Consider the following 27,601-nt stretch of genomic DNA (forward strand, 5'->3'; position numbering starts at 1 on the left):
GTAAAACTACTAGCACAGGAGTGTCAAAATCAGTTCACAGAGTGTTTAAGCTGTTTTTACATAATTAACTAATGTATGCTGTCCAGTTAAGTATTAAGTCATTTATGTATGGGCACTTAGGTAACTGTATAAAAAATACCAAATGTAACGCATTGCTGTGTTTAACTTTTAAATGATAAAGGGAAAAAAAACCGATTAGTCATTAGGAGGTTAATGCTGATATAATTTTGTGGGTGAATAATAAAAAACTGTACAGAACAGTAGTATAGAAAAATGGGTAGACAAAGAAGGTAACTGCTTCCAACATTCATTCTGTTTTGCTTAAACAGTATCATTATTAATATGTTGCTCAGGTGATACTTTTACCCAGCACCACATATGGTACATGAGCCATTTATATAGCTGAGTAACTTTGCTGGAGCAATTTAAAGGCACCACGGTGCTACTGAAGAGGAGGCCTTCAACAACCAAACTTCAGGTTACTCAGTCACTTCCTTACCCACTACATTAGCTCGTGCAAATTACCTGGAAAATGTAATTTTTCACATAGAAGAATGAACATAACAGAGTTACACTGATATTCCAGCCTGATCAAGCAGTTGCAGCCAAACCTCATGACTAATTGCATCTCTGCAAACACTTAGGACTGACATTGAAACGTTACAGGGAGTTGACGCTTGACATATTCCATGTAATCACTGATCTATGACTCTGCTTTGAGTCCGTTACTTTCCTGAGGCACACGCACATTGTATAGTAAAAAAAAAAGGCTTGCTGCATGCAAACTGTGTGTAAAAGAAGGGTCGTCGTCCCCCCCCCCGGAGTCACGCCTTCCGAAAGAGGTGCAGTTACAGCAGTGCTACCGCTAGATGGCAGCTCACGACAACGTCACTAACCTCTGTCACTTCACGGCTTTCGTATGGACCTTTTTCTGTCATTTTAAAAGTTAACGTGGAGACGTTGTCATTTTATTACCAGATGCACCGACGTACGTCTTACGGATATAGCAACATAAGGTGTTTCCTGGCCCCTGACTGACAGTGCGCATGTAACTATTATCCCAACGTACTTAATCATGTCACTTTTCATAAGTCACGTTAGTTAAAGTTACTCTCGAAACTACACACGCGTCTTTTGTCTGTACACAACGAGTCTACTAACTAGGAAGTGTCGCTGGGGAAAATATACGTAAAAGCGGCGTTTTTCTCAGAGGAGACAGGGTGTCTCAGCGCCAGGTTTGGACTAGTTTCAAGTTTTATTGTCATATGATTCATAGGTACAAGTACCGTGTACAAATGCCATGAAATTCTAGTTTGAGTGCTTCTCCACAGACTATGATTGAACAAAAAAAAGATAATAAGTAATGCTAATAACAATAAAGAAAAACAGACAGCCAGTCAACACGGCTGACTAAACTTAAACGGCTCATTTCTAAAGTTTACACGTGCACCTAAAACTCGGATGGAAGGTCCGTATCAGTACCGCAAAGCATTCGCTGCGGGCAACGTGAAAAGTTCGCGCGAAGGCCTGGAGCCGGAAATGACGTGAGGCACGGGGCATGGCTGTTGTTGGGACACGTGACGCGGAGGGGCGGACCTACTCTATTTTGACAAGTAAACGGGGCCACCGGGAGCAGCGGAGCTTACAGCTGAAGTTGTTCACCGAGCAGCAGCGCCCCTCTCTTGCGAAGCGGAGGGAAGAACTCGGTAGATGACTACGTACAGTCCGCCTACGGCCCTACCGAGTGAAGTCCGCTTCGGCCCCGCGGGCTGTCCGCGTTAGAGGCGCGGGACGCTTGAGGGGCAGATCGATGTTCGCAGAGCGATGCTCCCCCAGGCAGACGAGGACGATGGCATGTGTGAGAGAGAAACGTAGCGGCTCTGTCTCCGACAGGATGATCCGCTGAGCATCGGCAAGCGAGCGGGCTGCTCCTCTCACAGCTGTTACCTGTGCAGCCAGGCAGGGCTGGGGGATCGTACCTGTCCACACTGCGGCGTCCTAGCCAGCTGAACTCCCCTGCCAAGTTGGTTGACTTGACCAGCTAGTTGCGCGCAGCGCAGGGGGCGCATGCAGCGGACGGGACTGGAGGCAGCGAGCGTGTGTCGCTGCTGGCGAGTGTTTCTTATTCAGGTCGCTGCCGCCGCTCATGCCATGATGATTCGTTTGTTAAAGAGGGATCCGTGCTGATAAGTGCGGTGTCGGAGACGCGGCTGAGCTCCGCACGGACCCCCCGCTCCTCTCGTTAGACGTAGCGCTGGGGGTTGGTTGTAATACCGAGATCACATCCATCCAGACGAGAGACAGACGCGAAGACCGAAGACGGACCGAGCTTGTTGTTTTGGGGAGACATTTCGTTGACGGTGGCAAACATGAAGCCGGAGAGAGGTAAATCATCGCTCATCGCCCGAGTGCTTATTCCTGCCATTGTTTTTCATTCATCTCGACCTCAATCAATGGCGTTGCTTTGGTGACTGACACGTTTGTTACCGTGAGCACCTCTCTTATTACTATTATTCTCATTTCAGAAGAGTGTTTCCGGCTAGTGTTAGACCCGGAGAGACGAAGAGAAAATGATGTAAGGTGTTGTTAATCGCTCACACTGACAGTATTCCGGAATACTGAATAAGAGGGTAATAATAATGACAATAAAGGAATTTCTTAACCGAGTCCAAGTTTCAGCAGACAGGAGCGAGTGCGCATGCGCGCCGGTGCCACAGTTTCCTCAGTGTTGACAAAAGAGCCGTCGAAGCCGGAAAGACAAGCGAAAAATGTACACAAACGCACAAATGTGCGTTTTCATGGAACGCTGGCACGTCTCACCCTTTTTATTTCGGTATCCTGTGCATAAACACGGTGCCTTTGGAGCCGAGCACCTGAACCCGACGATGGCATCCATGTAGACAAGTCAACGTGTTGTGTTCAGTCAGTGACCTCCGACACATTGTCAGCATTGTGACTCTTAACACTGTTTGACACAACCGTATTACTAACTGCATTGCAGACCATTGCTGCCAATCTTAGGGGAAGGTCATGTTAACAGCGGGACTCGCATAATACTTAAGCTATGAGCATTGCTGCCCTATTAATTACGGTACACTACAGTCAGTCAGCACAGTAAGGGATGTACATCATTAAATTACATCATTGTTCCTTTTGCTCTCTCACAGAACAAACATGTTCTGGGGAATAATATCATAAATAATAACTAGGCTATTGGACCTTTATTGTGAACACCTGAGAAGTGGAACAGCTGGTAGTGCAGTGGTTAGAGCTGCTGCCTTTGGATCCAAAGGTTGTATGTTCAATACTCACCTCAACCTGTAGTACCTTTGAGCAATGTATTTCCCCTTAGTTGATCCAGTAGAATTACCCAGCTGTATAGATGGGTAAATAATAATGTTCTAATAATGGTAACCTTAATGTTGTCACTTTGGAGAAAAGTATCATCTAAGTGAATAAATGTGGCATGGTGGCACAGCGAGTAGCGCTGCTGTGTGTGAGAGAATGTGGGTTTGATCCCTGCTCAGTCTGTGTGGAGTTTGCATGTTCTCCCTGTGTCTGCGTGGGTTTTCTCTGGGTGCTCTGGTTTCCTCCCACAGTCCAAAGACATACTGTTCAGGTTCCCCCATAGTGTGTGAGTGACACAGAGAGTGTGTTCCACTGATGTATAGATGAGTGACCCATTGTAAGTAGTGTATCTAGCAGTGTAAGTTACCTTGGTGAATAAGGTGTGTGGGCTAGTAACACTACATAGTATCCATTGGAGATCACTTTGGAGAAAATCTGCTAAATAAATATATCTGAGTGATCATTTTTCATGAAATTTTAGATTCAGTGTTGATTATATCAGAAATGAATAAACTTGACAGATATTTTTTTAATCAGCATTTCAGATAAACTGTTTTGCTAGATACCTAGGAAATACACATCAAAGAGTGCAAGAATCAAATAAATCCAGTTTGGCTCAAAATTGACAGGATGAATCATGAATATGGAATGTAATTATTTTCACTGAGAGTACTGTGCAGAGATTCTACTCAAACTGGTGACACAACATTGTATGTGTGTGTATCAGATTTTACAGGCACAACTGGTTGCAACAGGCAGAACAGGACAGGAGTTCGCTCCATTCCTGAGCTGGGATGCTTGGCTTTTCGTTCAGAATGAGTTGGACGGCATTGTGTCCTTTACTGAAATTCCCACTGAAGGCCTCTTTCTAATTTTCCCAGCCTATTCTTTAGTCCTAATAACAAATTGTGATTACTTCTAGAACAATGATTCAAAGCCCTTCCTGCACTTCCTAAAAGACAGTGTCCCACACTTCACTGTTGTCATTAGTGCTTCTATGAACAGGGATAAGAGCCAAGTCTCTATGGAATTCTGTCCTGCTTATTGCTGCTATTGTGCGGAGAACAGTTTAATTTGAAGTGTGACACAAAGAGGACATTCCACATTTTTGACTTCTGAAGAAACCTCCCCAAGAAGCGTGTGACATGCCTTCTACATGTTAGAAACTCAAAATCTATGAGTTTCCTGGAAGTTTACTGGACATCTTAAAGAATCTGTGAAGGTGAAGAGGCTCTATGAATTTCAAGGAGACCACATGAGTGTTGAATAGAGGGAAAGGTCCTAAGAGTAGTTATCACTTCTGTTGCTTCATTAAAAGAAAAAGTATTCAACAAATACTTCTTGCTGAAGAGCTTACCATTTCTAATTTAACAAAGTTATCTTAATTTTTTCAGATGTTGGGAGGCACTGTAAATATGGGCAGGGAACAACACGTGCCTTCTTATTTTGGATTATCAGCAGTAGATGCCTTTATCCTTAGCTGCAGAGCTCATTGGCTGCAGCCAGTGACGTTAAGGAGTAAAGACCATGTGGAAAGGGTGTTTTCAGAAGCAGTCAGGGAGCGCGGCTGTCCGTTCAAACAAATGATGTCATTGTTTGTCTGAGTGTTGGAGGTTATGAAACGCCGCTGTGTCTTGCCGAATGACTCAAGAACATCCTCAGCTGTGGGGAACAAACAGTGGTTGCCTTCCCTGAGAGTGGACTTCTGTTTGTTATGAAGCTTCCTTTTCCGAAAAGAGCCTGGACGTTTTGCAGGCGAACATACAGCCCCAGCAGGGGAGGTGTCATGTTTTCTTTTTATAACAGCTGTAAATGTGCCGAGTAGAATGTCACTGTGAAGTGTGGCTGAATTGCAAGAGTAGGTGTAAAAAGAAATGTACACATACAGCACGCTTACGTTGTAACCAGCTTTGTACGTACACAAAAGAGCAAAGTTAGTGCTTGTCAAGGATAAGCCCTCTGTTACAGATATGAGTAATTAATATGCAGTTTTAACATTGTGACATAGATACATAGTTTGTCTTCCCTTTGGTATGGCATGGGTTAATTTTAGCCCCCGGAGAAGCTTAAATTTCTCATCGTGCAGACAGACGTGGTGCTTCAATGTGCTCATCTAAAGAAACATGGGGAAGAGTTAGTGCTATTTTTACCAGGGAAAGTTAATTTCTCTGGAGCTGTCAGAAATTTTTAGGTTGAAGTGCTAAGTTCAAAGCTTTCTTGTGTGGCTTGAGACGAAAATTAGTTCACGTTGTGGATGCAGTTTTTTTTTTTTTTTTTTTTTTTTATTATTGAGGAAAGCTAATTTTGGCTGCCTTTACAGCTGTGTAATTATTTCACCCCTTTATGGAATTAAGAAGTCCAAGGGCAGTGAAGAAATTAATTTTAAACAAACATTGAGTTAATGCATTAACTGTTCCAAAACTGCAGTAATACATTAAAGGCTTTAACAGCAGTGTGACAATGAAAGACGCTTACGTAAGGCAGAGACCTCCTTTATGTGAGAGCTTAGTATGTTCTTTCAAAACGCGCATCATGTTCGCAGAGATGGTTATGAAACATGGTCTGAATGTCGGAGCGCGGTACCGCTGTGGGGATTTGCTCACCTAGGAGAGTGGGCCTGCAGGGATGTTTTGAGCAAGTGCCAGAGGACAGTTAGGACCATCTGGACCTGCAGGTTTGTCCTTTGAAGTGAAATGGGGGGCCTTCTCACAGGTCACGACAGCCAAGGGTCAGCAAGCAGCCACCTTGTCTATAAATGGAACTGCTACAGGAGCAGTTTGTTTTGTAAACACGGCTGCCCCGCTTGGTGGTATATCTACATCTACAAAACTTTGTGCAGAATTCATACTTGATTCCCGGTTAGTTAATCTTTTTTTTTTTTTTTTCCCCCTGTTAGTGAAGCAAACAGATTTGGACATTCGCCATTTTCCTACTTATGTTTTTTATGGGTTAGTTTTGTGGTTTTTAAATTTATAACAGGCTTGAATGTATATGCAGTATACAGTCAAGAAGCATCACTAGTTTTTGCATTTTTGATTTGTGAATGAAGTTCAGATTGAACAAACACTTAAAACTCTCATTTCTCACCAAGTACACACACACACACACACCATCTGAAACCGCTTGTCCCATATGGGGTCGCGGGGAGCCGGAGCCTAACCCGGCAACACAGGGCGTAAGGCTGGAGGGGGGGATGCCAGTCCTCCGCAAGGCACCCCAAGTGGGACTCGAACCCCAGACCCACCGGAGAGCAGGACCCGGTCAAACCCACACCCCCCTACTTTCACCAAGTAGTTAAGAACAAATTTGCATGTACGGCAGACTGAGAGCAATACCTCGGCACAGTACTACATTAAGGACTGGATTATATGGACAACACAGCAACAACACTCTTCTAAGAGTCACTGACCATACAATTAGTTGGTCTTGGTTATGTTTCCATCTTAGGTGGGGTGAGCTATTACAGCCTCCTGCCTCTTGAGACCCATCCGAGTTTGGATGGAAATGTGAGAATGCTTCTGTATACCCTTCCCTTCTAAGATTCTGTTATTAATCTTATGGACGAGTTTGTCTGGATTCTTCTTTGACACCCCCCGAATCAGGTTTCGGGCAGCTGTGCAGTCGCATGAGTGGTCCGTATTAGTTCACGCACAAAGATCCCTCTGCATTTCTCATAGACAGTTGTGCAAAGCAAAATGAAAAGACTACAGCTCAAAACACACTTCTGCCAAGATCTTGAGTTTAGTTGGTTCTCTCCCAGACCTGGTGCTCCAGGGACCCGTGTTCTGTAACACGTTAAGTCTTCAGCTTGATCATCCAGGTCTTAGTTGAGGATTTAATACTGGGAACAAATGTGGTTATGTTCAATATCCCTGGTAGTGGCTGTACTGTTGTTGTTGTTCAGAACTAAACAATGTACTGAAGGACTACACTGGATTCATTATCCATGTGTTGCTGTTTTCACATGTTTAGCTTGTATTGCTCACGGAAAACTTTCCTTTTCGGTGTCTTCACAGTGTAACCCTCCTCATAGCTCGGGAATGAAGTGGTCAACTGTCAGTATGTTTGAAGTACCATGTGGATATTCATAAAAGTGCCATATAACTATTTTGTCTGTCTTCTCCTGAAATACATAATGTTTTTGTTTAAACTCAGGTAAATAAGGTCTTCATTGCTACATGCTGCATGTCTGCTATAGTCTTAAAGAACTGTATATTGACACAAAGGCTTTGTTGTCAGGGCCATTTTTTAGAATGGCAAAATCTTGATAAAAATATGATATGGAAAGGCCCCGTGTGCCATTTGACTGTATAGCAGTAAGGAGATACGGTGTTCCTGGAGTCCTTGTCGGTGTACTCTAGGTAATGTGATCTGTTTTCTGCATGGGAACCAGATGTCCTCTCCAGCACATCTGCACTCCACTTACAAGGAGAAAGTTGCTGCTCTGTCCCTTTACTCCATGGTCACGTGCTGAGAGGCTGTTTCTTTACTTGGACCATGTTTGCTAGAACCATTCTGCAGTATCTTTTGTCCAAGGTCTGTTCCACCTTTAAATCCACTTTTCCTTTCTTGGTTGGAGTCTCTGGCTTGGGTAACTGTAAATTGGTTGTTTGCTTAATCTTTTTTGTATATGTGCACAAATTAATATGTGATCCATTGGTCCATCTATTTGTCTCTGCCTTTCCTGGAACTCACAGATTAATCCAGGTTGAACACCAGTACATCACAGTGCAAACACACATATTTAACAACACAGAAGCATTATTAAGGCCAATACTAATGTTGTTCAACTTTCTGTTGATGTTGACTTTACTTTTTCCTATCTTCACCTGATTCATTTGCGAATAGAGGGCCAACTTCCATAAAGAAATCTTGAAGTGAGCAGACCCAGCCATTCAGAGGAGACAGGCGAAATCAATGTCCAGTGCCCGTACAAGTGGCACGGTACACCAGTACCCCCTCAAGACCTCACCATGGGGAGTCACCCCCCCCCAAGGAGTTCCGCTGCCTAAGAACATAGATTACTGTCTTGGGAAGTTGCATTGAGAGTTACATAATCGGTATTAGTGTAACAGCAAATGGGCTTCTCCAAAAAGCCACAACTTTGGCGTATTTGGGGAAAACCATTCCGTAGCTTTGATCTGATTTAATTCCTTAAAGCTGATCTCCTTGAACACAGGTAACAACGTGAGTGAGCATGGGCCAGGTGGTAACATGGTCTTCTGTGTATGTTCTGGTTAGTAAATCACTCGTCTTCATAAACTTCAAAAGGTTTGTTGTAGGACATACATGGCGTATGATCTCTGCCAGGCCTTCCAGTTGTCCCGTTGTTTGTGTCTTGCATCAATACATCTCATTCATTTCACCTTGTGTTGAACTAAAATTGCTTCTTCTCCTTGTCTGAACACTTGTGTACTGGGAAAAGAATATGACACTTAGTTGTGGTCCAAGATTCACAGCTCCCTTGAAAGAGGGAGAAAGTAGCAGATTGAGAACTGTTGACAACCCCAGACAGGAGGGAGGCACAGAGCTTGAGTGCTTGCCGTGTAGGAGAATAGCCTTCCACAGAGGTTCCCACAGACACACTGCAGTTCTCTGCAAGCTTCAAAGTGAGCTTTTGTCTGGGCTGTCACTGCATCAGACCGCAGCCTGCTTATCCTGTTATTGCAATACACGGCAATGAGAATGACATGATTTGTAATGCCTTCACTGCTCTGTACTCTTAATTTTTTTTTTTTCCTCGTTCTGTGCACTGATTTATGCAGTAGCACATTCCTTTTGCAATCAGTATCCACCATTCTGATACTGATGATTAATTGAGTGAGACAAAGGAGCTGGCATCTTGGACAAAGGAGTTTAGATTTGCTTTTTTCTGGATAATTTCCAATAAAGGTAGGGTTATTTTGTAATGCCATTCACAGGCTTAACACAAAACTGTATTCATTTACATCCTTAAGCTCAGTTTTATGAGAAAATTCTCTGAGATGTATGTCTTTTTGGAGAAAAGCATCTGTTGAATGAATAAATGTAAATATATCTGCAGGGTTAAAGCTACAGGCTACTTCCAACTACTTCTCAAACTGAACAGTAGCATTTGATCATTGTGCACCATATCTCGTGGAATTTGAAGCAGTTTAATATCCTTATATAAATCACCCTCATTTCAGTGATTAAAAGCTTTAACAGAATGCCCACATCTGTCCCAGCTGAACAGGATATCACTTTCCGCTTGAGGTTTTTCCAGCACTGAATTAATTTCTACACTGTTTTTCATTTGTGAATCCCCGCTATTGGCTGCACTGCAACAAGGTTGAAACTGCAAGTTGGACGTCGGTTGCGTTCTTCAATCAGCACAATCGACACGCGGAGCAGCTGAGTGCACAGGAACAGACGGGGGACTTAACAGGTCGCTGCTTCTGCTGCCAAACAGACAGGAAGCGGAGCTGGAGCTGGGCGAGGGGAGGGCGGCGCTGGCGGCCAATCGCAGCGCAGCGCTTGTTGCTATGTGAGCTCGCAATTTGCCTCCTTTGTATGTGGCAGGGGCCAAAAAAAAAAATCTGTCCTGTGGCTTGCTTTGCAACAAAGGTACAGTGAAGGAAGAGAAAGAAGGACTTTTTAAAATATCTCGCCATCCAAAGTCGCTTGTCTTTGGACAGAACTGAGAAAGTCTAGCAAAGTGGAGACCGAATAACTATATTCCTCTGCTGTGCTGTACATGGCTCTGTACGTACCAAAATAATACCACAGGAAGTCACATCAGTCTTCCTCTTTCTGTAGTTTTTTTTAAAAAAATGTTTTTTTTTTTATTTTTTTTTTTTTTTTTTTTTAAAAAGCACTTTGACAGTTTTCAGAAGTCCTGGTGACAATTTAAAAAATTTTTTTTTTGGTCAGAAATGTACAATACTAAACTGATAGTAAACTGAACTGCGTGTAATATGGATTAATTTACATCTCACCTGCACTTCATTTAAATTTTTTTCTAAATCTTCATTTGCTTTTTTTTTTTTTATTTTTCATACAGAAACAGTCATTTGGCGCACGTGCTTGGTTTTCCAACATAAGGAATAATCTCTATGATCGCTGTGATCTTGCTTTATTTTGGCATGTTCATGTGAAACCTTACCGAAATTTCTGTCCTGATTTTATTAAGCATTCCTTTCTTATGATATGGCCGTGTTTGAGTAAAATATGAGCCGCGGGACTCTGTGCATCACCCTTCTGAGAAAAGGGGTGAGATGGATGACTGGTGACATGACTGAAATGGGTAATAAGCTGAGGCGTGTCACAGAAAGCCCTAATGGCGTGTGTGCGCGTTACGTCACTGGCTGTTATCATCTGCCAGCACTGCTCTACTGGTCTGGTAGGAGCCTGCAGCACAGCTGACATTTGGACATGCTTCAGCTGAGATAGGGCCTGCGGGGAGCCGGAGGTGGAGGCGGTCGGAAACCTTCTTTGTCGATTTTTGTCTGCAGATCAGTGATCTCCTCCTTGCTGAGGTGGTATGACTGGTAGCCCAGAATCCTGATGTGCTTCCTTGCTCTGCACCCTGGTCCTGTGCTAAGCTCAAGCAAGAGAACAGCACACAGCATCACAGTCGGTTTTGTTTACGTTATATAGGTCATGTTTTTCCTGTCTAAGAAGTGGAGGCCAAGTTGTGTTCACCAGCAAGGGGTCATGGCGGAAGGAGGGGGCAGTCTGTCATAATAATCCTGGGTCATTCTGGATCTTCTAATAATCCTGGTTCATTTGCTGGACGGATCCGGGCCAGATGCCGCCATGGCCGGTTCAGGGAGTGCAACTGGGTGGATTGGCATGGGGGGTTGGATGGAGCGAGGGGCCTGGGAAACGAAACCAACAGAAGAACGTTCGCACGAGCCGAACTCGAATCTGTAATGCATTGGCTGAAAGGAGTGACGTCAGCTTTTTCATTAACAGAGCACTGACAGGTTCTGTGTTGTTCTCTGCCAAGGCCGACATGATTAATTTGGCCTCACTCACTCCGTTTTCCCCTCTGTGCTTCTTCCCATTACAAAGTACAGTAAAGGCACAAGTAAAGTGGCTTTAATTTGATTGCTTTCAGACTCTGCAAATAAGGGATTTAAAGTAGGCCTCAGTTATGCTCTACTTGGACCCACTCCTTCTGTGTTTGACCTACAGAATTCTCATTTGATGGTATTTAATTGGCAGGCAACATATCCCGCATGTTTGTTCAAAACTCCAGGGAACCAGCTAAGGCTTATGCAATGATATAAAGTCCAACTAGATATTTATTACTCTACCCAGCCATCGTCATGTGCCGTTTCTTTTCCTGTCTGGTTATTTGAGGACTGCTTAAAGTGAACAGAACACATATTAGCTGAATAAGGTGGGATTCTGTTCTCTCTCCAGCTTTAGAAAGCTGCTCACTGTCTGCACTGGGAAGTAGTGGAAAGACTTATCAAAAATGAACGGGGGTGGAGGTTGTAATGGATTGGCGACATCCTGTGCAGGAAGCTCCCTGATCACCCTGATCTAAGAGTCAAGCACCCTGCTTCTGGCAAAGTATTTCTCAGAAAGGAGTTATTGTTGGTGTGCATGCCAAAGGAGTGTTTTTCCGAACTCTGCTTTTCACCTTCTTGACAAACTGGATGCCTTGTTGGAGTTATGTTTCAGCTATCGCTGTGCTCTTTGGGTGTTCAGCACACGTGGGTTTAGTTGGGGTCTGTGTTGACTGAAACAGGACATGACTTCTTCATTGTCCTTGTGTGTAAAACATGGTGTGCTTTCGGGCTGTCGTGTTTTATTGTAAGATGTATTTGTGTAAATTATTTGTAGAGTCAAATTCCAGCACCCTACTGCTGCTTCTGTTGGGCTTGCATAGAGATAAGGCCACCAGTTCAGCAATCAGCTGTGTTGCAAAATGAGCTATTTTTGCACAGAGTACCTTAAAAGAATGACTCTTTTCATTATTGAGTTGGTTCTTTCCTGCGGTTGTTTGTGCAAATTCAGGGCTGGGCAGACTTGCCAGACTTCATCAGGCTCTATTCCAACTCCTACAGACTTTGCTGTATGTTTTTTTGCACTGTGTTTATTTACCTCCAGTGAGACATATGCTTGCATTGTGGTAATGAGATGTTTCATGTGGTTAAAGTAAACTTGCATATGAACAAAGTGAGGTGACTCCAAGACCAAATATTAAGATCTTTGGACAACTGTCTGATGTGGCCAGGGATCAAAGTTTGCCTTGGGTAAAATGAAGGTCACCAGCTCGGAGAGGTGAGCTGGCATTGTGACTTCTGTTTGGAAGTCATTGGAACATCAAGTTGCGTTTGTGACAGGCCCTCCACTGTCACTGAGCCTTGGAAGGTATGCGGGGTTTTACCTATAATCTAGATTTATCAAACATCACATTCATTTTTTTTTTTTTTTTTTTTTTTGCCACATTTTTTTTCCCCACTAGCACCACTTGAATCTTAATGGTTTTCAAAGCACAGGATCGGTAGATCCTCTCAGATGTCAAACTGTTTGTTAATGGGTGCACATTCACAATTCAGGTTGATCTCATGCAGACCCGAAATAAGCAGCTTGCTCTCAGAGTTGGTGCTTGGTCCCGTGCACATGATCCAGGTGCACATGGTGGCTAATGGACTTTGTTCGGTAATTACTCAAAATGACACCATACTGGTCTTAGTCTACAAGTAGATAAACCTCCCTGAACCCAGAAACTAGAAGGGTCATTGTGACCTGGTTGTGCAGCACGTGTGTTATCCTACAGAACAGGACATTGTTATCAGTAGTGTTTTAATACTCTAGCAGTTCACAAAAGTAATTTAATTAGGGTGGCACAGTGGCGCTGCTGTCTCAAAGTGCCTGGGTGGTGTGAGAGGACGTGGGTTCGATCCCTGCTCGGTCTGTATGGAGTTTGCATGTTCCCCCCATATCTGCGTGGGTTTCCTCCCACCATCTAAAGACATGTTGTGTAGGTCCCCCCATAGTGTGTGAGTGACAGAGGGAGTGTGTTCCACTGATATATGGATGAGTGACCCATTGTAAGTAGTGTATCTAGCAGTGTAAGTCACCACGGTGAATAAGGTGTGTGGACTGGTAACACTACATAGTATTCATTGTATGTCACTTTGGAGAAAAGCATCTGCTAAATAAATGAATGTAATTACACAGTTTTCTCTTGGGTGGAAAAGTAACATTGGGCCTACAGCCTTGTGCTCTTCTCCCTCTGCCTGTATTAACAGGAGCTCAGGTAACAAGTAGGGATAGCAGCACCTGACTGCTGTGTGTTAGTATTTAAACAGCAGAGCTCTGTACTGGCAAGGGAGGAGCCTGGGTGTGCAGAGATTTGCTGTCTGACAGAGCACTAATCAGGATTTGACCTTTTATTTAAATGTGTTGGGCTGGACAAGTGAAGTTCAGTCATGTGGAACAAAGAACCAATTAATGTGCTGACATGATACACTCAAGCTTCATTGAAGTGTCTTGTTGGTGTTGGAATGGAAAGAGATCACTATGATTTTCACCCCCAGTGATATTGATGGTGATGGAAAAAAGAATAATGGCAATAATAAAAAGCAGCAGTTGGCTAAAGGGGTCAAAGCGGAAGGTCAGCAGCTTGCTGGGATGGATCAACGTTGGTTGCAGAAACCCAGAATAACGGTGAAAAACGGTCCAGACTGCAAAGCAGCAGTAGGCACTAAGTTTTGGCCCTATTTCTGCTGTTTAGCAGCTGGCAGTTACGCAGTGCACACTTAAGGTCAAAATGTACTATAAATACATGTTTGCGAAAGAAAGCCATCGGCAGAATTGTATTGTTTGTGCAGGAAGAGCAGATTTCTCAGTAAACTTATTTTACAGCTTTGCAACTATTATTCATTAACAGCAAGGCTGCTCTCAAGCACATATGACAGTGCCTCATTTGTCCTGCCTCCCAGTGGATGCTGGTAAACGGCAGCTGTATGAAGCATGTGTCCATTCTGTAAGTGGTGTGTAGTCTGAAGGATTGTTGGGAAAACATGGGGTTGGGGATTTTGGTGTTTGTCCCGAATAACAAAAATGTCAGGAAAATGTATTTGTTCACACACATTTTTCAGGTTGTGTTGTAACTAATAGCACTTATATATAGACGGCTATGTTTATTTTCTGTTATTAGTTATGTTTTTAATACTTTTAACACACACATCATCTAAAACCGCTTGTCCCATACAGGGTCGCGGGGAGCCAGAGCCTAACCCGGCAACACAGGGCAAAAGGCTAGAGGGGGAGGGGACACACCCAGGACAGGACGCCAGTCTGCCACAAGGCACCCCAAGTGGGACTCGAACCCCAGACCCATCAGAGAGCAGGACCCGGTCAAATCCACTCCGCCACCACACCCCCCTATACTTTTAACTATTTGTTTAATAATGAAAAAGCCTACATGCAGCTACTCATGTGATGTACATTGGTTCATATGGTGCATTGTGACAAATTGACTGTACTTTAGAATCACACTTCTGCATCCAAATCTCTCCTTCTGTTGATGTCATGCACTCATTGTATTTTTCTCTGACATGTATGTGGCTTTGGGGAAAAGCATCTGCTAATGGAATAAGTGTAGATGGAGACTTTCCTTTATGCTTTATTGTGTTTGAGTGAGTTTCCTCCTGGTTGGTACTCAAACTGGCTTTACATGCTGTAGTTTAGAGTACTGGCACAGTATCACTAGTTTTTTTTTTTTTTTGTAAACTGTGTTTGTACCTTTTATACGAGTACTGTTACTGCTTTTCTGCTTCCGTTCCCATTGCCACTCTTATCAATGTAGATTTTGAAGTGTCTAAGCCACGGATGTTTTCGTGGCTGATCCCAGGTACAAGGCATTGTAGCTGGGCTGCTGGGTCCAGGCTGTGCTGTTCACGCAGGGTAACCGGCTGGTCACCAGGCTCTACTCCAGCACATGCAGGGACATCTCCAGTAAGCGTTCGTCGCATTTCTCAAAATAGTGTCTCGTTACATAAACCCTACAGGCAGGGGGGGATGAGCACCGGCCAAATGGTGGACTTAAAAAATGCACGTGATGCGAATCATCCATGGAGGTGCTTGGGGGCCAGGATCTGTACACCGTTTCGAGCTTCAGCAGCCTGCCTCGTCTGGTTGTGCACATTTCACCTTCCCCCCCAGGATAACAAGCGCTGTGTGAAAAGACATTGACTGCTCTAGGCCTGTCCTAATAAAGCCACTGTGGAGCAGCAGCCAATCTCTGCTGCTGCTCTACGGTGGCTTTATTAGGACAGGCCTGGAGCAGTCAATGTCTTTTCACACAGCGCTTGTTATCCCACTGATGGCATAACTCGTTTTGAATCTATTAACTGAGTGGAGATCTCCTACAGCACAGGAATGTCCTGTTGTTAAAAAAAAAAATCCAGATTGTATCTATGCAAACCAAGTGCCTCACGTCCCAGTACCAATTAGCCTGTGCCCTCAGCTCCCTCTCGTTTTTTTTTTGGGGCCATGGAAGAGTGGATGTTTCTCCACAGCCAAGTCCATTCTGTGTGTTGTGCCTCTGTGGAAAATCTGGCCTTTGTGCTTCACCTTCTCCCCTCCCAGCTGGGCCTGCAGAATCTTTTTGTTGCCTCTCACCCCCACCATCCTCTTGCCATCTCTGTCCTGTCGTCTGATAAAGCTTTACCTTTAACCCAGTTTGCTGAAAGCACTGGGGCTGCAGAGAGCTGCTGGTGGGAGTGGAGAACTGCTGAAGCCAGTCAAGGAACTTCACACCGTATATTACTGTTACAGTCCAACCCCCACCCCCCCCAATTCTTCAGCCGACATCTACAGCTGGTAGCCCCCCCCCCCCACCCGTGTTGTCTGACAGCCAGCAGTTCCACCACGTGCACGCAGCACGTGAGAGGGGTTCCCTAGTAGAGCAGGGTTGATGGGGCTGAAGAGGTGGGGTTACGGCAGCCATCACCCCCACGTCGCGGTCACGCGTCCCGGCTCCCAGGCCTTGTCGGTTACAGGACCTTGCGTCAGCTGCCGTGCCACACTTTGTGTTTTGTTTGGGGCGGCGGTATTTGTTTCTACGCTCGGCGTGCAGAGGGAATGCCTCTGCTGCCTGCTCTACCTCCAGGTTTCAGCTGGATACAAAGCAGTAGAAAATGTGGAACAGCTTTATAGTTGCCCCCCAATCGCTCACACGGGAGTGGAAACAAATGTGAATGAGGCCCCATTATCTCTGATGCTTGAACCACTGCCAAGTTTGGGGGCACAGCCTGCCTCAGTGTTCCTCAGCACACGCACCGTGTCTGGCACTGTGGAGCTTGAGCAGAAATTAGCTGGAGATTACCACGGGCCAAGCAGGGTACATGCTGCAGCTCACAACTGATGTTGACGTGCAAACCTGAGGATGCTTCCCTAGAGCAACCAGCCCACCTGCTCTGACTCTCAACGGCAGCATCACCGTGGTGTTTGTGAGCTATTTGTGATGTTTTGTCATTCAACTTTTGCCTTGTCATTCACGGAGGGTTGTGGACCGGGTTGAGGGGGCAGTGATGGTCACCCTGAAGGTGCTCTTTCAAGTCTAGTCTTTCTGAACCCTTCAGATGCTATATAATCTCACTTGATATTTCAGTTCTTCCTCCACCCCCTTGTCCATGTATTCATTTCTCACGTTACTTACTCACTACTTCACCCATCTGTAACCGTCCTGAACCATAAAAAGGCCTTGGTGTTCCGGCTGGCCTAGCCACAGGCGGTAGTTGCCGTTCGCCTCTACAGCATTGTGGGTAGTCCTCACAGATCCTAAATGGTGGCTTTGTTCCAGACTGCGCAACGCTCAGTGCCTGTATTGTTCATGCATTCAAACACAACGCTCCAGTTAGAAATGCTCAGAATAGCCTCAACTAAAGTGAATATTCTAAATATAGTCTGCAATACTGTGACATTTTTTAAACATATGGTTCACTTTGGAAATTAACTGTTTGAATGAACTGAATGAGTAAGGCAAACTTGAATGGTTTATTCATTTAACCGAATTCACCAGAAGGCCTACACACTCAGTACAATGTTTTTGTTGTCCCACCCAAGGTTAACTCATGACATGGAAACATGACATAATTCGGTAACATAATGATTGGAATTAACATCCGCCCTGTGTCAACGAATAGTCATTTAAGGTGCATATTTAGAACGATGCTAGAATTAGCACAAGAACAGCAATGGAAAGATGGGTGACGCTTGTCATTCCTTCTTTTGTAAAGTTGTGTTCGTGAAATAATGCTCTCTTCTAAAGCTTTGCTTGGAAATGATGGGTGTAGCCTTGAACAGAGACTTATGCGCCTGTTCTTTTCTTGTGGTGCCTGCAAACCATTGCAGCAGACAGATTCATGGTTTTGAAAAGATCCAGAGCAGATGAGTATCATCATTTGAATCCATCATACAGTCATTTATTGTAATTAAATGCTATTATGCTACTAGAGAAAAGTTTGAGTAGACTTGCTGTAAATTTGTTTTTGTTCATAAGGCATTTGATGAACAAGGTTCAGCAGGAAATGGGCCGGCACATCTTCCCAGAGATGTGGGACACTTGTGTTGCTTTGCTTTCGTTGTTCTGTCCACTTTGTCCCATACAAGTACTGCCCAGGTTGTCCAGCTTTACTCAAACCTTTGACTGGCACTGTACATCCATTATAATTTTTGTCAGTCAATAAAAAAAAAAAAAAAAAAAAAAAAACACAGATGGCCACAGAAAAGTCCAGCTCATGTGGTACATGGGTACATGATGTTCAGTCATGGTGTAAATACCATGAACGTTGTATTCACCAGCAGCAATCTGCATCAGTCTAACCAGTTGCTTTTTATGGGCAGCAGCTGTGTAACTCAATGCGCAGGCAGGCTGATTTGTTCCTTCTGGACTTGGGGATGACAGGAGTGTCCTCCTGGAAAGCTCCACCACTTGGAGCAGGTCGGAAAGGTCTGCGCCATTGGGTGTGCCGTGCGGCCGAAACGTGCCGCAGATGGTTCTCTGTTTGAGACTTTTGTTTAGCGCACAAAAAAGCCTGCAGCTGCAGCCACATTCATGCAGTTCTCTGGAATTTAAATTCCTTTTGCTGCAGTAGCTTCGGCGGAACCTTCCAGTCCACTCGGGTTACTGTCCAGTGCTTTCTCTTCTCAGATAGGACTTACTGCTTACATTAACCCTGCTGATGCAAAATCTTCCATGGAAGGAGAGGAAGGCCTTCACCTTGATGTTTGCTTGTTCTGTGAAATGCGGTACTTATTAGGTGAGCTAATAATGCTCTAAAAGCTACTTAAATGGGCAGTGCAGGTAAATAAAGAGCAAAAGAAAAAAAACCCAGTAGAGCAACTGCTTGCTCAGCTGTTAGAAATGAAAAAATGATGTCACCTGTCATGTTCCTGCTTTTGTTTGGGTGGCTCTTTGCACTGGGTGTGTAGGACAGAATAGCTTAACAGACAGATATAACTGGGTTTCTCAGCACTCCCAAAATAAGTCCCAGTGGGCTGCTGTTTGTTTTCCCCTGCTACTTCCACAGCTGTGTATCGCACCAGGGGCCTTCCCCTTGCTCTTGTGGAAACGGCGGCGGGATCGTGAGACTAGAGACGCTAGTCCCATAAACATCTGTCTGCCACAGAACTGTAAGCTGATGATCGATTCAAGGGTCTTCCAGTCCGTGCAGATAAGCTAGATGGATTTTTCCAAATGTGGCAGAAAGAGATTTCATACGACCTGCGACTCATGCATACAAACTCTGACTCTGTCTCTAGGTAGTATATTCTACCTGCATTTAGTCTAGAGTTTTGATTCATTTTGATGTGTGAAGTGAAACTCGCTGATGTTCTCTGCAGGTTAGAACTCGTTCCCTTCCTATGATAAATGCTGTTGTAAGTTGAGACACATGTCTGGTACCTGGCTAAGACGGAAAGCCTAGAGCAGCTGTGTTTTTTTTTTTTTTTTTTTTTTTTCCGTCTTTCGGAAAGAATGGAATGGAATCTGACGTCAGCAAGCATGTAACATTGTGGAACGCACCTCTCTTTTTAACCCAACCCGTTTGGGATGTTGTGTTCGGCAGATGCTACGGACGAGTACTTCGAGTACGACGCCGAAGAGTTCCTGGTGTCCCTGACCCTGCTGATCACAGAGGGCCGCACTCCGGAATGTTCCGTGAAGGGTCGCACCGAGGGGCTCCACTGCCCCCCAACGCAGCTGACTCAGCCCGCACACACCCGGCACGAGTGCAGCGACAAGATACCGCAGGTGGGGGATTGTTGGCACTTTAACAGTCATGAAACTTGACATAATTTACATCTTTTGTGAAAAAGAACACAATTGGTTTTGAGGGTTTAGAAATTATTTGCGTTTGAAACTTCATATCTGAGTTTTATTTGTCCATTTTTGTTTTTCCCCACTCTGTGGTTATGGGGAGCTGCAACTGTCATGGCTTTGTTCCCGACAGTGCCGGCAAGCCAGGAGAACCCGCTCAGAGGTGATGCTTCTCTGGAGGAATAACATTCCTGTGATGATCGAGGTGATGCTGCTCCCAGATTGTTGCTATAGCGATGAAGGGCCCACAACAGATGGGAACGACCTCAATGACCCTGCCATCAAGCAAGATGCGTTGCTGCTAGAGAGGTGGACCATGCAACCAGTACCCAGACAGTATGTGTCACTGGTGTTTCTTTTTTGTGGGAAATGTGGAATAGTAAACTACTACAAGAGTTTTGCAGTTTGATTCATGTTTTGTTTTGTGACAATGAAATATTAAGTTTTTAGTACTTGCTGCTAATAAGCAGTAATTTTTTTCTTTGCTTTAACTAGTGAGGGTATGATAGATGGATAAAACGCATATGTTCTTGCAGACAATGGTTTGACCAGAACAGTGAGATGTTTCTCTGTTGCCTGTATGAACAGGAGTGGAGACCGTTTCATCGAGGAGAAGACCTTGCTGTTGGCAGTGCGCTCCTACGTGTTCTTCTCGCAGCTCAGCGCCTGGCTGAGTGCGTCGCACGGGATCGTTCCCAGGAACATCCTGTACAGGTAATGCGCAGTCTGTCCCTGTGCCAAGGCAGAAACCATCCACTCCCTGAACAGAGCACGGGCTGGGGAGGGTGGAACGTTGCTATGTATAACCACAGCGAAATAGGTCAGCATATTGAGGATTTAGCTGTGAGAGTTGCACCAGAGGTGGCAAATGTGGAAAGGAGCTGCAGCCTTCGCAGTGTGTTCTTTAGAGGCAGGCTGACTGTTTCCTCGCCGCCCTTTTCCTGTCTGACAGGATCAGCGCTGCGGACGAGGAGCTGGTGTGGCAGTTCTCCCAGCCCCCGGCCGAGCACGCCTTTCCGGTTCCCAACATCTCTCACAGTGTGGCCTTGAAAGTGCGCGTCCAGTCTCTCCCTAGGCAGCCCAATTACCCGGTGTTGAAGTGCAGCATTCACACCAGCTTGACGTTCTACGAGAAGCGGGGCCGTGACTGGGACGCCAGAGAAGTCAGCCAGCACCGAGGGCAGAGCTCCTCACCGTTCCTCCGACCTTCCCACTCCCCTGTACGGCCCGGCGGTGGCAGCTCAAGGATAAGCCAGCGCCCCGAAGTGCTACCTCCCGACAAAGCAGCCAAGTTGCTGTACCCTAGACTAACCAGCAGCCCCGATGACAGACCTTTAGAAGGTTACGGGACGTCGATCAATGGTGCTGAAAGCTCCAAGGGACTAGCCCCAGAGGTGCCTGTCAGAGCTTTCAAATCGCTCTCCTTGGTGGAGCCCATGATGACAGCCAGCCCAGTCCCCAGGCCTCCGTTAGGGGAGACCAACCCACTGATCGGTAGCCTACTTCAGGAGAGACAGGAGGTCATCGCTCGCATCGCCCAGCATTTAAATTACTGTGCCCCCTCCACCCCCCACATCCCTGATAGTTTGTTCACCGGCATGGAGACGCAAGTCCCCAAATCCCTTTGGTGCCCTGCTGAAGGGGACGCCCATGTCAGAAAGGTTAAGGAGAACACAGGCCCAAGCTATGTCAATGGCTCCTTACCAGAACAGACACCTAATGGGATGGGCAGGTCTTCTGCCTCCGAAACCCCTCTGCGTTTATGCAATAAACCGAAAGCCAACAGCGAGTCAAGGCCTTCCCCGAAACTTAGCACCTGCAGAAAGCTGCTTCTGCCTGACCCAGCTGAGAACCCCAGGATATCAGATGTAGTGCAGGACATTTCCAGACTGATCCAGGAAACCATTCAGCAATCCCATGGCAGATGCAACAAGCTCCTGCTTGGCACACACATGGGTTGTAAGGAAGGCACACCGAATACAACCCATCGCGTGAGAGATGCTTGTAGTGCAAGCAGTCGTCACAAAGACCAAGCGCCAGGTCTAGATGTCTCTCCAGATCTCCTCAGTGCCAATGGTGTTGACTCAAACATTTGCACGGGCTCGAGAAGTGGCAGCGTAAAAGTCACTAACAATGTGTGTCAGGAAAATTCCCACAAACCTCATAGTGTGGCTAGTGTAAAACTTGACGCCGCAGTGAAACAAGAACTGAACGCTTCAGGTAGTTTACATAATGATAAAAGGGGCAAGTCGGTCCCGTCTAATAGCCAGCAAAGAGCTCTGCACTCTGAAGACACTCATGAGCAGAACTTAAAAATGGCAGAAAACATCTCATCAAAGGGCACCGCCCACCCCAAGGACCCAAAGCAGAAGGTGCATGCACAGGATGAGAACAAGGACCCATCTGCTCCCACCCTTCTCACCAGCCTCCCCCAGCGAAGGCCAAGCCCGGAGAGGAAGGCCAACAACAGGACACCCAACGGGGATGTTTTGGTGAGACATCTGACTGCAACAGCAGCTGCTGCAGTTCCCCTTGTGTCACTTATTTTTCCACTGGGTATAAGGGGATTAAGATTAGTATATTATAAGAATATGCGTCATTTAACAATCTGACATCGATGTCAGTAAAAGTTTTTGTATATGTGTGATTATGATCATGACTGATGTTGACAGTGTCTTTTGTGCCACTGAACTGCTGCTCTACACACAGAAAATAAATGCCCCATCTGCCTTGAAGCCATGCAATATGTGGAAAAAGCAGAATCGCCACTCTATAGATGGGACGGCGACAAAAGCTTTCCATCCCTGTACTGGACTACCTCTACTTTCCAGCCCTGTGAGTGTCTCTCCCTTCACCATCCACTCCTGTCCTTCTGTCTCTCCATTCTTGTGACCACTAATTCACCGCTGTTGTCATTGTTGTCTGTGTCACATCACTGAGCCATAATGGCTTGTGTAGTCACCAGTACTGGTGAGTCAGAGTCACTGTTCCCCCGGAGAGTGAAGGGAAGTCAGGAAGCTGGGAAAAGTCACAGTGCTTCTTCTGCTTCGTTGCTGACACCAGTCGCGGAGATGGTCGGGTGACACGTCATCATATGTGTCTGAGTGCTGAGACCTCTGCCAGCTTCCATTTCAGACCTTTCTTGTGCAATTTATATAGAGTTACAGGGAAGGAAAGACTTTCAATACCAAACACAATAAATCGTTGTTTAAAAGTTTACTTAAGGTTTTAGGAATGTAACTTTTTTTAATTATTAAAAAAAAAAGTCCATTGCAAGCACATTGGTAAATTACACTGTCACTGTAAGCATTCTCATTCCCACGTTCTGAGTTCTCTGGCTGTCTACTGGTATTATTGTCATTATTGTTACTGTTATTTATTGTTACTGCTATTGCATTACTCACTGTCATTGTCATTGTTTTGTGCAGTATTTCTATTGTCTTTATCCTTGTCCATAGTCTGTGGAGAAGCATTCAAAAAAAATTTCATACTTGTACCTATGACAATAAACTTAAACTTAAAGTCAATGTCATCACTTTGAGGATTTTGTATATTCCTGCATGTGCAGTTATCTTAAATGTTTGTTCTCTCACAAGAAAACTTGGGAGGGGAAAAATCCTTGGTACATTCATAGCTTGAAGCCTACCCAGATGGAATTAATTATTATTAAATATAGCAATTTCTTATATTAACAGCATATTTTTTCCATTTAGTATATTTATCTTGTTTGACCACTTTCAGGTCCCTCAAAGACGAACACAAACTGGGTGCTTTGATTTAGACACATCTCTGATTCGATGCGATGGTCTTCCATGGGCTTCTAATAGAAGGTACTGAAATTGGCATATTTATAACTTTCCTTGCGACTGGCATGTATCTATAGTACTGACCATCAGAATCTGTGTGTGTGGGTCTGACTGCTGTATATACACGTTAATAATTTAATTTCTTGCCATTTAATATGTTCTTGGCATTACAGGGACTGTTAGGAGCTTTGTGATAGTGTGTTATAACTTAGACCAGCTGATATGTGTACTTTTGGCTCACAGAAGGTCTGATGATCTAGTGACACAGTGAGCACATGGGGCCCCCTGTGCTGATGGTCCGGTGAGATGTTTACACCTAAGGAAAATATGACACGCCAGTTGTTTCCTCTTTGCCGCCTTTCAGAATGTGCCTGAAACGAGAGACTGAGCGGGGCGACGCGGACCAGCATCAGTTGAGCGCCAGTGCCCCCCCCGCCAGCCTCAGCCTGCTGGGAAACTTTGAGGTACAGTCTTACTGCACTGCTCCAGGACTTCACTGGCCACAGTGCAGTTTACCAGCAACAGTGTCTGCTTGAACCCTGGGCTTTATACTCTCTCATACGGAGACCGTGTTGAACAAATGTCTACTGGCAGGCTAATTTACTCCAAGAGTCCATGAGAGAATTTTAATTTATCACCTACTTAGCTGAGCAGCACATTGGAACAGCAGGTAGTACTGGTGCCTTACAAGCGCCTGGTCTCTGGGTTCAAATGTGGGTTTGGTGCAGGCTCATTATGTTTGCATGGGTTTCCTCAGGGTGCTCTGGTTTCCTATCGCAGGCCAAAGACATGTGTTTCAGGTGAACTGGTGGCTCCAAATTGACCTTAGTGTGTCAGTGATTGCCTTGCAGTAGACTGACATGCAATTCAGGGTGTACCCTGCCTCATACCCTGTGTTTCTAGGATAGAGTCAGGACCACCATGACCCTGCATTGTCAACTAATATAATTAGCAACCAATACATTTACAGTGTTCATCCTTTTTACACTGTTCAAATTGCAGGCCGAAGCTAAGTTTTGTCTGTGTCCACTATGCCCACAGGAGTGTGTGTTGAACTATCGTCTGGAGCCCTTGGGGACTGTCGAAGGCTTCACGGCCGAAGTGGGGGCCAGTGGAACTTTCTGCCCCAGTCACCTGACCTTGCCAGTGGACGTGTCCTTCTACAGTGTCTCCGATGACAATGCACCTTCCCCCTACATGGTGAGAAAATCAGACGTGTATTCAGTGAACTGATCAAAACATTGAAGTGTTTTAACTGAATATTTACCTTTCGTTTGAAAAACAATGTACTGGATTCAGTGATACATATTTCAAACCAGCTCTTCACTGCTGGCTACCTCTTCTGTATCCGTCACACGACAATTACATTTATTAGTTTCGCTGATGCTTTTCTCCAAAGCAACTTACAATGATAAGGGGCTTACAATTATTCACCCATTTATACAGCTGGATAATTTCACTGGAGCAATTTAGGGTAAGTACCTTGCTCAAGGGTACTACAGCTGGAGGTAGGGACCAAACCTGCGACTTTGGGTCCAAAGGCAGGAGCTCCAACCTCTACTCTATCAGCTGTCACCTAGTCAATTTCTAAGCTTTACTATCTAAATGCAGTTTTTTCCCGTGTACCTTTTAGGGTGTTATAAATTTGGAGTCTCTCGGTAAAAGGGGTTATCGAGTACCTCCTTCAGGAACCATTCAAGTGGTAAGAATATTTCTCTCTAAAAGCAAATGTACCTTTTCATAAATCAATATATCAAATCTTTGTTCCTTCCTAATATGATGCTTTGACGTTACATTTCTTTTCACAGGTGAGGTGGAAAACTGCTTTGTGTGAGATTTTAAAATCCTTAGCTGCACACTAAAGCGCTGTTGAATTGGGACACAAACGTGTCTCATACATTCGTGCAAAATGGCAACGCGTACTTTTTAACGATTATCAGTCCTGAAATAAAGTAACGACATTAGATGGTATTTGTATAGGTGCTCTCTGTATAAGAATTTCAGAATCGGTATTTAAATGTGCAGCCACACAGTTACAAAAGAGAACAAAGGAAACGAAACAAAGGACTTGTGTTTGCCGTTGCAATGCTGTATCTGAGCCATAGAGGCGCAGAAGGCGAGAAGGCGTCCCCTAGTGTTTGCAGCAGTGATGACCAACTGGAATTGTGACACACAGAAGTTAAGGTGTCAGAAGACCTTTATTGCCAAAAAAATGGCTATTTGAGAATACTTGTTAACCTGTTGTTTGTTCCGCAATCCCTGTACCTCAGACCTTATTCAATCCAAACAAGACGGTGGTGAAGATGTTTGTGGTGATCTATGACCTGAGAGAGATGCCAGCCAACCACCAGACATTCCTGAGACAGAGAACTTTCTCTGTCCCTGTAAAGCGGGAAGCCAATGGATATGTGAGCAAAAAGCCCCTCCCACTGAGCCAGGACAGGACCCTGCGCTACCTCATTCATCTGAGGTGAGGAGACTGTCGTGAAGCAGTGTCAGAACGCCATCACCGTCACTCTTCCTCTGGAGTGCAGTGACTGTCCAGAGGTACTCTGCTATTGGAGCTTGTTGCCTTGTAGTTGGTCCAAGTTCCTATACTCAACCTGCATTGCTCTGTTCCAGCAAAATACTGAGATGAATTCATACGCTGCTTTGGACACCTGTTGGTTAGGAGGCAAAAGAATAATCGTAATAATAACTGACTGACAGCTTTTTTTGTATTTCTGGGCTGAATCCAGACCATCTTCTACCAACATGCAATGTTTGTATTGCAGAAACTATAATTGCCCTTGTTTTACTGTAAAATTGCATTGTTGTGAAATAATTTCTTCTGTCTCAGGTTCCAGAGCTCAAAATCTGGAAAGATCTACCTCCACAGAGATATCAGGCTTCTGTTTTCTCGAAAATCCATGGAAGTGGACAGTGGTGCTGCGTATGAGCTCAAGTCGTTCACAGAGTCTCCTGCAGACCCACCTTTCTCTCCGAGATGCTAGTCTTTAGTCTAGGGGCCAAAATCAAGATGTTGACTTGTCTACTTAAAAAAAAGAAAAAAAAAAAAAAAAAAGGCAAATTGTGATTTGTATTGTTTCCTGGAAACATCACCTAACTTTTAAAAGGCAGGCAATGCTTGAGAAAGTTAGAAATATTATATTTTTACTGAGTTTATGAACGGAATTTTGCTTTACCTCTTGGTGGATTTCTTTCCAAGTTTTCAGCGCTGGATTAATCACATCAGAAGCATCCAACCAAGGACTGTTTTGAGGGGGAGGAAAAAAAAAAAAAAAAAAAAAGACAAGCAATCAAGCTAGAGAACACACAAATGGCATCAAAAAAGCACTGTGTATTTCCAAATTAACTGGAAATTGAAATAGTAATATTAAAATGTCATTTTTGTACTGTTACAGAACCACATTATTGGAAGTGTTGCAATATAAAGAAAATGACTTTACTAGTTTAGTGTTTACATGTTTACTTTGTCAGTTATTTAATATTTAAATTGATATTTCATTTACCACACATGTGATGTCTGTCATGCTAAGCATTATGATGTAGTGCAAAACTATATGTAAATCATACAATGTATTTTTGACTATATACAGATCTGATATAGATAAAAAGCAATCTTTAAACATGTATATGTGTCTTTTTTTAACTTGGAATTTTCATTTATTTATTTGACAATTATGGGGGTGCAGTGGCGCAGTGGGTTGGGCCACAGTCCTGCTCTCCGGTGGGTCTGGGGTTCGAGTCCCGCTTGGGGTGCCTTGCAACGGACTGGCGTCCCGTCCTGGGTGTGTCCCCTCCCCCTCCGGCCTAACGCCCTGTGTTACCGGGTAGGCTCTGCGACCCCGTGTGGGACAAGTGGTTCTGAAAATTGTGTGTGTGTATTTGACAATTTTCTCCAAAGCAGTTCACAATATTAATTGGCCTACAGTTATTTACCTAGTTACAACTAGGTAATTTTACTAAACCAATTTAAGCTAAGCACCTTGCTCAAGGGCACTACAGCTGGAGGTGGGAGATTCAAACCTGTGACCTTCAAATCCAAAGGCACCAACTGAAAGCACTACAGTACCAACTGTCTGTTCCTTGAATTTATTAAAATTCAGAATGGTAGTATTAATTATATCCCCAGTTCATA

General features: G+C 44.6%; 1 protein-coding gene across 1 annotated transcript; it reads left to right on the forward strand.

Moving 5' to 3' along the window:
• The first annotated feature begins 2,236 nt into the window (after positions 1 to 2,236).
• atosa (atos homolog A) lies at positions 2,237 to 26,750 on the forward strand. Its single transcript, XM_018739644.2, has 12 exons — positions 2,237 to 2,385; positions 19,404 to 19,588; positions 19,788 to 19,990; positions 20,243 to 20,368; positions 20,607 to 22,146; positions 22,364 to 22,489; positions 23,396 to 23,484; positions 23,825 to 23,924; positions 24,502 to 24,660; positions 25,094 to 25,162; positions 25,731 to 25,930; positions 26,300 to 26,750. The coding sequence occupies exons 1-12, from the start codon at positions 2,370 to 2,372 to the stop codon at positions 26,451 to 26,453; spliced, it is 2,967 nt and encodes a 988-aa protein (XP_018595160.2). The 5' UTR covers positions 2,237 to 2,369; the 3' UTR covers positions 26,454 to 26,750.
• The last annotated feature ends 851 nt before the right edge of the window (positions 26,751 to 27,601 follow it).

This window comes from Scleropages formosus, chromosome 11 (assembly GCF_900964775.1).
Source record: "Scleropages formosus chromosome 11, fSclFor1.1, whole genome shotgun sequence".
NCBI lineage: Eukaryota > Metazoa > Chordata > Actinopteri > Osteoglossiformes > Osteoglossidae > Scleropages > Scleropages formosus.

Coding starts and splice junctions, on each gene's coding strand:
- atosa (XM_018739644.2), top strand. Junction 20,369..20,606: donor CCCAGGAACATCCTGTACAG/GTAATGCGCAGT, acceptor CCTGTCTGACAG/GATCAGCGCTGCGGACGAGG. Junction 23,925..24,501: donor GCCTGCTGGGAAACTTTGAG/GTACAGTCTTAC, acceptor CTATGCCCACAG/GAGTGTGTGTTGAACTATCG.